This window comes from Bos javanicus, chromosome 7, assembly GCF_032452875.1.
Source record: "Bos javanicus breed banteng chromosome 7, ARS-OSU_banteng_1.0, whole genome shotgun sequence".
In the NCBI taxonomy this organism is placed as follows: domain Eukaryota; kingdom Metazoa; phylum Chordata; class Mammalia; order Artiodactyla; family Bovidae; genus Bos; species Bos javanicus.
The window spans coordinates 94,430,375-94,442,751 of NC_083874.1; the positions used below are offsets into that span (position 1 = coordinate 94,430,375).

The 12,377-nt window shown below is 37.4% G+C and overlaps 2 protein-coding genes across 4 annotated transcripts in view; one reads left to right on the forward strand and one right to left on the reverse strand.

The window, feature by feature from the left end:
* SKIC3 (SKI3 subunit of superkiller complex) overlaps nucleotides 1-12,377 on the reverse strand; it is a 150,546-nt gene that overhangs the window by 109,739 nt on the left and 28,430 nt on the right. The gene's annotated exons all lie outside the window — the stretch shown is intronic.
* The window catches only part of ARSK (arylsulfatase family member K), a 59,037-nt gene that overhangs the window by 3,892 nt on the left and 42,768 nt on the right, over nucleotides 1-12,377 (forward strand). For both annotated transcript variants that reach the window (XM_061424424.1, XM_061424423.1), the window contains exons 2-3: nucleotides 7,169-7,298; nucleotides 10,638-10,797. In XM_061424424.1, coding sequence (XP_061280408.1) covers nucleotides 7,169-7,298; nucleotides 10,638-10,797 — 290 coding nt within the window. The remainder of the gene's footprint in view (nucleotides 1-7,168; nucleotides 7,299-10,637; nucleotides 10,798-12,377) is intronic.

Genomic DNA, 12,377 nt, shown 5'->3' on the forward strand with positions numbered 1-12,377 from the left:
TCTACAGAGACAAAAATTAGAGACAGACCAACAGTTACCTAGATTCGGGAGAACAGGAGGATTAACGCGTGACAGTTAAGGAATACTAGATTTCTTTTGGACATGATGAGAATGTTCTAAAATCGATAGTGATGATGCTTACACAATTCCCTAAATATACTAAAAAAAAAACACTGAATTGTATAAATTAAATGGGTTAGTTGCATGATGTGTGAATTATATCTTAATAAACCCATTTTTTAAAAGAGAAAATAAACACCTCAGCCTGAGTCTTAAGGGCATAAGGGCATAAGCATCCTCTCTGCCTCCCTCCTTCACCCCTGCACCTGTGCTGTTTGTAGTTTTCATGAGGTTTCAGAGTGCTATACACAGGACTGTGTAGTAGTGTCTAGTGAGGCTCTCATTCAGTCTGATGAACAGATCTGAAAAGAATGCTCTAAACAGTCTTGCTTGATAATAAATCAGACAGTTAAGATTACTATTATATTCTTTCATTAGATTGATGTCTTGAAATCTAAACATCACTGGTTTTCCCTGGCCCAGAATAAGGAGTTGCATACCAAGTCATGAATATTCTTTGGAAGGACTGATGCTGAAGCTGAAGCTCCAATACTTTGGCCACCTGATGCAAAGAACTGACTCAATGGAAAAGACCCTAATGCTGGGAAAGATTGAAGGTGGGAGAAGGGGATGACAGAGGATGAGTTGGTTGGATGGCGTCACTGACTAGATGGACATGAGTTTGAGCAAACTCCAGAAGTTGGTGATGGACAGGGAAGCCTGGTGAGCTGCAGTCCATGAGGTTGCAAAGAGTCAGACATGACTGAGCAACTGAACTGAACTGAACCAAGTCATGGCTCTAGAAGGAGCAATCCAGATCACAGAATTATATCTACCAAAAAGCTTATCCATCCCAAGGCGGGAAATGCCTGCCTCCCAGGAGAGTCAAGAATAATAGCAGAATTCAAAAACTAAGGCAAAAGGCAATTGGTATCATTTCTGACACTTTTATGCAGAAAGCCAATTCAGTTCAGTTCATCCTCTGTCATCCCCTTCTCCTCCTGCCTTCAGTCTTTCCAAGCATCAGGGTCAGTTCTTCTCATCAGGTGGCCAAAGTACTGAAGTTTCAGCTTCAGCATCAATCAGTCTTTCCAATGAAAACTCAGGACTGGTTTCCTTTAGGATGGACTGGTTGGATCTCCTTGCAGTCCAACGGACTCTCAAGAATCTTCTCCCAACACCACAGTTCAAAAGTATCAATTCTTTGGTGCTCAGAAAGCCAATTAGTGGGTCTCTTTTTCTTTTTTAAATGCCCAGTTTTAGGGTACTCTATTTGTTTAAACAGTAGGAATGGCCTTAAGATAATGAAAGTTATTCTGAAAACCATTCTGGAAGATTTTCTCTCCCAACTAAAATGTGCTAGAACTGTACTTAGACCTGACTATTCATTGTGAACTACAGTACCACACGATGGAAAACTTACTTTCTCTGTGGTTTTCATCAGCTAACCATGTTAAGATCCATTTCAGTTCAGATTGAATTACTATGTGAACCACCTCCCATCGATACCATGAGCAGTGGTACCACTTTAGCCTCTTTTTAAAAGTATTTGCTAGTGTGTAAAAACTACATGAAGTTAAAAAGCCAAAACTTCTAGAAATGTTCAATATCTTCTCTAATAATATAGTTTTGATCTTCATTTAAAGTATTAGTATGCTTTTGACCTTGAGAATATGTGTAGCATAATTTAAATATTTTCTCAGAACCTAGTCAAATATAAATCATTCCATTGATGCACATAATCCAGGTTTATTAAGTTTTACAAAAATGCAGTGTTGAATTTTGAACATACTGATTTTGTCTTTTGTAAATTATACAGCTCTGAATTAAAGACTTGTTTCATTTCACTCACTGAATATTTATTGAGTGCCTTTATATCGTAGGCAGTAATCTTTACATGGACCACCTTTTACATATTCTGTGCTAGAAACTTCCCGAAGTGAGGTAGTTATCCCCTCCATCATTTGCCATCCTTGCTATTCTGCTATTTAAAGATACCTGCTTTCTCGTCTGCTTTCCATGGAAATGAGTCAAGAAGTTGCTAACATGAATTACAGACACACTGCTGTATCCATTCAGTGGTCATTACACCCGTCTGAATCTAGCCTGCAGGACTTAGAGTCCAAGCCTCACTGTCTGAATTGTATGGCATCCCAGTGCTTCTGCTATAAGACCTCCTGCTCCATCCCTCCAAAAGGATGAACCTGGGTAGCTGGGTTGTCTAGAATCCATCCAGTGGCCACAAATGGTTATCATCCCCCATGTCCAAAAGATTGAAGGAATAAGACCTGTAGGCATTTGAGTTTTATCAAGATAAGTTTCCGAGAGTTTGAATTTATGGATTTAGTGAAATTCTTACAAGGGTAGAGTGTGCACTTTTGTCCTGGGCTCCCTTGCTCATCATTCAGGAAATCAGGAGTTACTTGCTTAGTATTCAGTGATTACTTCTGCTAGAAGTGGTATTTATTTCAACATATAAGCATGCTCTAACTTTCCCCATCTTTTAAAAAATCCTGACCTTAATCCCACATTTCTCCTGTATCTAACCCTCTATTAGCTAACATCCATCCCATTTTTTTTTGTTTTGTTTTGTTTTCCTTTGCAAAAAAATACTTAGAAGTGGTTTCTCCACCTGCCATCTCACCTCCCATTCTCTCTTCCCTTTCTGTTTTAGGTGTCCATTCTTACGACTCCATTGGAAGTGCTCCTGTCAACGTCACCAGCCACCAATTCCAATGTGCATTTTCTGACCTTATTTACATACCCTCTCAACACAGCTATTCCATCTCTCTTGACACAGTGTCTTCCCTCAGCTTTCATGAGACTCAGTCTCCTGATATCTTCCTCCCTCACTAGTCATTCTTTCTCAGTTTCCCACTCTGCCTTCTCTTCTTACCTGGGACTCCTCAGGGCTTCTTTCTTTCTTTTCTCTCTCTCCCTAAAAGATTTCACTGTCTCACAGTTTTCAATGCCATGGATATATTAAAGCCTTGTTTCACTAGGATAGACTTCTCTGAGCTCCAGATTCCTATCTGTACTCTAATTTATATCTCCATTTGGAAATCTCAGACATCTCAAAGATGTATGTATGTCCTGTATTTTGGATTAGCTCACTTTTAAACTGTATTTTATTTACAAAACTACACTGAAAACATACAATAGATATAACTCCAGGACTGGAACATTCTTTTTTCTCTTTTTTGCTCTTTACCAAGAAGAGTTCTTCAATTCCCAATTCAATTCCAAAATAGGTATCTCCAACCTAAACATCTCTTCCAGTCTTCCAGCTCATCTCTCCAGCTGCCTAGTTGGTATCTCCACTTAAGTCCTGCAGACGTCTCTAATTTATTTGAATGGGTGACCCTCCTCATTCTTCAGCTCTCACTTCCCAGAGAAGCCTTCCCTGTTCACTCTTACCAAGAAGGTTTCCTTTGTTATTCTGTATCTTTAGATTTTTTTTTAAGGCCATATAACAGTAATGGTATTGTAATTATTCTTGGTTTATTCTTGGTTTCCCTGATGCTGGGAAAGATTGAAGGCAGGAAGAAAAGGGGAAGACAGAGGATGAGATGGCTGGATGGCATCACTGACTCAATGGACATTTGGGTAAACTCTGGGAGTTGGTGATAGACAGGGAAGCCTGACGTGCTGCAGTCCATGGGGTCACAAAAAGTCGGACCCAACTGAGTGACTGAACTGATGTTTTTTGCCTCTCCCACTAGTCTATAAGCTTCATGAGGCCAGGGACTCTATTTTTATTCACCATTGTATCTCCAGATCTTTCATAGTGCCTGGCACATACCAAATACTCAACAAACATTGGTTCAGTCAGTCCATCCAACTTTCCATTAATTTCTTTCATTTATTTTCTGTATTCAAATGGATCTAAGTCTCACACAACATGAATTTGCACTATTATGAGCCAGAGAATGATAACACTTTCTCTACTTGTTTTCATTATTTGAAGGTTCTTAGGATCATATTGAAGTTTTTTGCTACTTGTGAATTTTTTTAAATATTTATTTATTTGGCTATACCGGGTCTTAGTTGCAGCAAGCAAACTCTTAGTTGTGGCATGTGAGATCTAGTTCCCAGCACAGGGATCAAACCTGGGCCCTCTGCATTGGGAGTATGGAGTCTTAGCCTCTGGACCACCAGGGAAGTCCCAACTACTTGGGAATTTTATGGTTAAAATTAAAGGAACAGTAATGGTGATAGTGGGCACCCTTGTCTTGTTCCTGACTTTAGAGGAAATGCTTTCAATTTTTCACCATTGAGGATAATGTTTGCTGTGGGTTTGTCATATATAGCTTTTATTATGTTGAGGTATGTTCCTTCTATTCCTGCTTTCTGGAGAGTTTTTATCATAATGGGTGTTGAATTTTGTCAAAGGCTTTCTCTGCATCTATTGAGATAATCATATGGTTTTTATTTTTCAATTTGTTAATGTGGTGTATTACATTGATTGATTTGCGGATATTGAAGAATCCTTGCATCCCTGGGATAAAGCCCACTTGGTCATGGTGTATGATCTTTTTAATGTGTTGTTGGATTCTGATTTCTAGAATTTTGTTAAGGATTTTTGCATCTATATTCATCAGTGATATTGGCCTATAGTTTTCTTTTTTTGTGGGATCTTTGTCAGGTTTTGGTATTAGGGTGATGGTGGCCTCATAGCATGAGTTTGGAAGTTTACCTTCCTCTGCAGTTTTCTGGAAGAGTTTGAGCAGGATAGGTATTAGCTCTTCTCTAAATTTTTGGTAGAATTCAGCTGTGAAGCCGTCTGGACCTGGGCTTTTGTTTGCTGGAAGATTTCTGATTACAGTTTCAATTTCCATGCTTGTGATGGAAGTTTTGGCCACAGCAATCAGAGCAGAAAAAGAAATGAATCCAAATTGGAAAAGAAGTAAAACTCTCACTGTTTGCTGATGACATGATCCTCTACATAGAAAACCCTAAAGACTCCACCAGAAAATTACTAGAACTAATCAATGACTATAGTAAAGTTGCAGGATATAAAATCAACACACAGAAATCCCTTGCACTCCTATACACTAATAATGAGAAAACAGAAAGAGAAATTAAGGAAACAATTCCATTCACCATTGCAACGGAAAGAATAAAATACTTAGGAATATATCTACCTAAAGAAACTAAAGACCTGTATATAGAAAACTATAAAACACTGGTGTAAGAAATCAAAGAGGACACTAATAGATGGAGAAATATACCATGTTCATGGATGGGAAGAATCAATATAGTGAAAATGAGTATACTACCCAAAGCAATTTATAGATTCAATGCAATCCCTATCAAGCTACCAACAGTATTCTTCACAGAGCTAGAACAAATAATTTCACAATTTGTATGGAAATACAAAAAACCTCAAATAGCCAAAGTGATCCTGAGAAAGAAGAATGGAACTGGAGGAATCAACCTACCTGACTTCAGGCTCTACTACAAAGCCACAGTTATCAAGACAGTATGGTACTGGCACAAAGACAGAAATATAGATCAATGGAACAAAATAGAAAGCCCAGAGATAAATCCACGCACATATGGACACCTTATCTTTGACAAAGGAGGCAAGAATATACAATGGATTAAAGACAATGTCTTTAACAAGTGGTGCTGGGAAATCTGGTCAACCACTTGTAAAAGAATGAAACTAGAACATTTTCTAACACCATACACAAAAATAAACTCAAAATGGATTAAAGATCTAAACGTAAGACCAGAAACTATAAAACTCCTAGAGGAGAACATAGGCAAAACACTGTCTGACATACATCACAGCAGGATCCTCTATGACCCACCTCACAGATTATTGGAAATAAAAGCAAAAATAAACAAATGTGACCTAATTAACCTTAAAAGCTTCTGCACATCAAAGGAAACTATTAGCAAGGTGAAAAGACAGCCTTCAGAATGGGAGAAAATAATAGCAAATGAAGCAACTGACAAACAACTAATCTCAAAAATATACAAGCAACTCCTACAGCTCAACTCCAGAAAAATAAACGACCCAATCAAAAAATGGGCCAAAGAACTAAATAGACATTTCTCCAAAGAAGACATACAGATGGCTAACAAACACATGAAAAGATGCTCAACATCACTCATTATCAGAGAAATGCAAATCAAAACCACTATGAGGTACCATCTCACACCAATCAGAATGGCTGCGATCACCACTATGAGGTACCATCTCACAGCAATCAGAATGGCTGTGATCCAAAAGTCTACAAATAATAAATGCTGGAGAGGGTGTGGAGAAAAGGGAACCCTCTTACACTGTTGGTGGGAATGCAAACTAGTACAGCCACTATGGAGAAGAGTGTGGAGATTCCTTAAAAAACTGGAAATAGAACTGCCTTATGATCCAGCAACCCCACTGCTGGGAATACACACTGAGGAAACCAGAAGGGAAAGAGACACATGTACCCCAATGTTCATCGCAGCACTGTTTATAATAGCCAGGACATGGAAGCAACCTAGATGTCCATCAGCAGATGAATGGATAAGAAAGCTGTGGTACATATACACAATGGAGTATTACTCAGCCATTAAAAAGAATACATTTGAATCAGTTCTAATGAGGTGGATGAAACTGGAGCCTATTATACAGAGTGAAGTAAGCCAGAAGGAAAAACACCAATACAGTATACTAACGCATATATATGGAATTTAGAAAGATGGTAACAATAACCCTGTGTACGAGACAGCAAAAGAGACACTGATGTATAGAACAGTCTTATGGACTCTGAGGGAGAGGGAGAGGGTGGGAAGATTTGGGAGAATAGCATTGAAACATGTAAAATATCATGTATGAAACAAGATGCCAGTCCAGGTTCGAGGCACGATACTGGATGCTTGGGGCTAGTGCACTGGGATGACCCAGAGGGATGGTATGGGGAGGGAGGAGGGAGGAGGGTTCAGGATGGGGAGCACATGTATACCTGTGGTGGATTCATTTTGATATTTGGCAAAACTAATACAATTATGTAAAGTTTAAAAATAAAATAAAATTAAAAAAATTAAAGGAAATTATTTTCTTCTTTTGCGATGTAATCAATGCTTCATAAACAATTAAATTTCTTTATTCCAGGATGGAAGGCTAACATTTTATCCAGGAAGTCAGGTAGTGAAACTTCCTTTTATCAACTTCATGAAGGCACATGGCACTTCCTTTCTAAATGCCTACACAAACTCTCCAATCTGCTGTCCATCGCGTGCAGGTACGAACATGCTTAATTTTACTGGAAGTAGCCCCACCCTGAAAATGTTTTCACACTTTAAAAGATTATACTCCAAAATAGGATAGTAAATCATATTTGGCATCTAATAAAAATTTTTGAATATATGTGAGATGTGTTTTAGGGTATGTAATGGGTATTGGGGTTTCCCTCGTGGCTCAGCAGTAAAGAATCAGCCTCCTAATGCAGAAAACGTGAGTTTGATCCCTGGCTTGGGAAGATTTCCTGGTGAACGAAAAGGCAGCCCCTCCAGTATTCTTGCCTGGGAAATCACATGGACAGAGGAGCAAGCAACTCCATGGGGTTGCAAAATGTGAGGCGTGAGTTAGTGACTAAACAACAACATTGGGTATTGGGCTTTTTTAAGAGTAGAAATTTTATCACCTAAAATGGTGTTTAGTTCAAATCTGTTGTTTCATTTCCTTATGACTGGTGACTAAGAATCTCAACTCTCCAGGCAAATTCGGAAATGCTTATATTTCCCAGAGGAGTTCCATTTCAATTTTTCAGTAAGAGATAAGTGGTTGGGAGGGGATTGTAAAGTATACTAAGGAACTGAACTGAAGGAGTGTTAGTCACTCAGTTGTGTCTGACTCTTTGCGACCGCACGGACTGTAGCCCACCAGGCTCCTCTGTCCTTGGGATTCTCCAGACAAGAGTATGGAGTAGGTTGCCATTCCGTTTTCCAGAGGATCTTCCCAACCTGGGGATCGAAGCCAGGTCTCCTGTATTGCAGGCAGATTCTTTAGCATCTGAGCTACAAAGTAGTAAAACTTCTCAGGTATACCTGGAATTTTCCGTATTATTGCAGATTAGATATTTTTTCCTTCGGTCTCAATTAACCTCTATCCCAAATCTACCTGTTTACTTTTATTATAGTAATTTATGAAATAGGCAGTTAAGTCATGACTAACTGAAAAAAAGAAGAAATTGACATTTTTATAAATTCTGTTCTCTGATAGAGTTGTCTTTCTCTTCCACTTTATGATGGTTTGCACTGGAACTCACAAATAGCAGCCAATGATTTTCTTTTGTCCGTTAAGTTCCTGACATCATATTCTCCATGATTTGAGCCACATGTTTTTATTTTGTGACTATGTTTTCAGCACTACCAACTATATAATCACTGATGATTAAAAGAAACCTAAAGTGTATTATAAATGATGTTTCCATGATGAAGGACCAGGTGTATTACAAACACTTTTGTTCACTTTTTGTTCTTTATTGAGCAAGTGGAATGAGAGCTGTACTGGGGTGAGGTGAGGACTGGGTTCCGGTCCTCAATGGACTATGTCAGGCGCGCCCCTCCGTTTCCTAATCGCAGAATGCTGTATGTGCTGTGTCCCTCACACGGCTGTTCTAGCATCAAGTGAGATAATGGATTTTAAAAGTGCTCAAGGAACTCTAAAGATTTCAGAAATGTTAGGTGATCCTTTTCCTGGAAGAAGTATTCTTTGAACAGTTTGAACAAAGAGAAGGGAATAATCGTAATAAAAACTCACATGTATTGCATTCTTACTGCATGCCTGGCCATATTCTGACTGCCTTTGCGTGTCTTAATTTATATAATTATCCACATTGTCACAAAGTGGAAATTGTTGTTATAAACATTTTGCAGATGAAAACTAAAGTACTGGAAGGTTATATAACTTATCAAAGGGCTAGCAGTGTTGGGATTCAATGCCAGGTGATACCCTATTCCACTTCTCATGAAGAAAGCATTTTGTTAGATGAGAAAAGGATTCAACCCTACTACATGTGTACACAGAAAAGGGAAAAGGCTTTTTTTCCCTGCTTTACTGAGATATAATTGACATAAAACACTGTGTTAGTTTAAGGTATACACCATATTCTAGAGAGAATAAGAACATTTTCATGAGCTGAATCAGTCAGATCAGGTTTATGTGCATCACACAGCACTTATAGCAACATGTAGCCATAGTGCTACCTCCCACAAAAGCAGCAACAATGAGGTAACTACCAAAGCTAAGCCCCACACACTGGGGCCTTACTAACATTGTGTCCCCAGGACCAAGGTCAATGACTGGAACATAGCTGCAGAGCAAGTGATTTTTAAAAAAGTACAAACTAAGCCCAAAGTTAGTAGAAGAAAGAAAACAAACAAAGATCAAAGTGGAAATAAATGAAGTAGAGACTAAAAGCTCAACAGAAAAGATAATAAAACTAAGTTTGTTTTTTTTTTTAATGGACAAATCCTGAGCTATACTTTCCAAAAAAAAAAGAAAGGACTCAGAAATTAAAGAGAAGACATTACTACTGATACCACAGAAAGGTATTTATAGCTATGACCTTCCCTCTTAGAAATGCTTTTTGCTGCATGCCATTTGTGTTGCTGTGCTGTATTTTCATTTTCATTTGTCTCGAAATTGTTTTTTCTCTTTTCTTCTTTGACCCATTGGTTGTTTAGGAGTATGTTGCTTAATCTCCACATATTTGTGAGTTTTCCATTTTTCTTCTTGTAATTGGTTCTAGTTTCATATCATTGTGGTCAGAAAAGATGCTTGATTGATTTTTAAATTTCTTAAATTCTTAAGAATTTAAGTCTTAGTAAATTTAATTACTCAGTCTTGTTGTATGACCTAACATGATATTTCATTTGCACTTGAAAAGAATGTACTTTCTGTGTGTTTGGATGGAATGTTCTGAAAATGTTAAGTCCATCTGTTCTGACAGGTAGCCTAGTGTTTCCTTTTTGATTTTCTGTCTGAAAGATCTATTTGCTGTTGAAAGTGGGGGTATTGAAGTCCCCTAGTATTTGTGTCTATTTCTCTGTTTAGTCCTGTTAATATTTGGGAAAAGATTCATTGACTAAACAATCATAGCTGTAGAAAATAAGAGAGAAGACATAACTAAAAAGTACACTTAACTTTTTTGTGGCAAGCCGGTAACAAGACAAGAAACAAGGAAAATCCTTGGGAATTTTGGGAAAATGAGATCTGTACTTCATTTGACCAACGTGGAAAGTTGACCAATAAATACATAGTGATTATTTTTATGATTGAAAGAAACTCAAGTAAGATAGGCTTTATATTTAATTCCATCTATTTACCTTAAATAACCTGACCTGTAAGCCTTAGAGATTCACCTGTAAAGCGGAAATAGGAACTCATTTCAGTTTTCCCCTGAATAAAACGAGGTAACAATCAAAAATGTTAGGTAAAACACCTAATGCAGGTATATCTTATTGCAGAGCCTGAGCTCTGAACTAGTCATCTCTTTTCTCTCTTGGTATAATTGTCTCAGTCATCAAAATAAATTGTTAAGCTTTGTTTACACTGATCCCATTTTTTTTCCCACCAGCAATGTGGAGTGGGCTCTTCACTCACTTAACAGAATCTTGGAATAACTTTAAGGGCTTAGATCCAAATTATACAACATGGATGGATGTCATGGAGAAGCATGGCTACAGAACACAAAAATTTGGAAAACTGGACTATACTTCAGGACATCACTCCATCAGGTAAAAAATAAAATAAAAGTGATTCTCTGGCGGAGAATGAATATGTATACATATGACTGATAGCCTTTGCCGTCCACCTTAAACTATCTTTACATTGCTGATCAGCTAAAAGTTAATCTAAAATTAAAAGTTTTAAAAAATGATTTTCATAGACAGCCCACTACTGTAATACATACATGTACCCTTTTTGACTTCTGTTATTTCTCCGCAAAGCTGAAAGTAAATCTCTTAACCTCTAGATTGTGTTAATTTGGCTAAATCTTTAGCTTTCTTTAACCTTCTTAAAATATTGAAATTACTTATATGCTAGTAATTTTGTTTTCTTTAAACATTAAAGGTCTATAAAATTGTGTAGTCCATGAGTTGTTTTGATTTATATATACAATGGCTGCTTTATTTACTTTAAAATTTGTTTCATAGACTATAATCTTCTTGTTACTTGCTTTTGTCAGTTCTCTCCAACTTTAGTTTTCTATTGTAATTTTTTTCTTTCATTTTACTCAGTCCTCAAAATTAGGCAACCAAGCATAGGCGGTAAGAGTAGAAATCTAGAATCAGATTGCCTACTTTTGAATCCTAGTTTCTTGGTTTACTACTAACCAGCAGTATAATTTTAGGGCTATTATTTAAGCTAACTTCCTTAAATTTAAGTAATTTTTTAAATAAAATTTAAATATTAAATAATGTTATTTAAATTTCTTTGTGGTGAATTCTAAATGAAATAGTATGTGCTCATTTCATGGAGTTTTACCAGTTTCTCTTTAAAATCCTTCTACTTTTTAGAAAGTAAGGTTAATCCAAAGTCAGATACACCCATTCATATTATCATATTTGAAATTTTTTTTTGTTTTTGTTGTTTCCTCAGTCAGTCCAATAATGAAAAAGAATCTAAGATTGAACGCAATGTACTCCGTATCACTGTCGCACTCTGTGTGAGATGGTTAAACTTTGATCTAAGTGTTATTCCTCAGTGGGATAATCTTTCTTGGCGTGCACAGATCCTGTTTCTCCTTTGTACTACTTTATTCCCACTGCCATCATAGTGCCTGTACATTGTAGACACACAGTTAAATGTTTTGGTTAATGAATAAATGAATGGAATAAAAAGTTATAGCTTATTATTTGATAAACAATGATATTCTATTTTACCTAGGGTTAAAATCAATAAAAGGAAAAGAGCTACTTAAACATTGATATTTGGGAAATCAAAGATGGTTTTCAGTGTAATAATTGCTTATAGCATATTTTCATTTACTGATCCTCTCACCAGAGCTTCAGTTCAGTTTAGTTCAGTTGCTCAGTCATGTCCGACTCTTTGCAACCCCATGAATTGCAGCACGCCAGGCCTCCCTGTCCATCACCAACTCCTGGAACTTGCTCAAACTCATGTCCATCGAGTCGGTGATGCCATCCAGCCATCTCATCCTCTGTCATCCCCTTCTCCTGCCCCCAATCCCTTCCAGCATCAGAGTCCTCTCCAATGAGTCAACTCTTCCCATGAGGTGGCCAAAGTACTGGAGTTTCAACTTTAGCATCAGTCCTTCTAAAGAACACCCAGGACTGATCTCCTTTAGAATGGA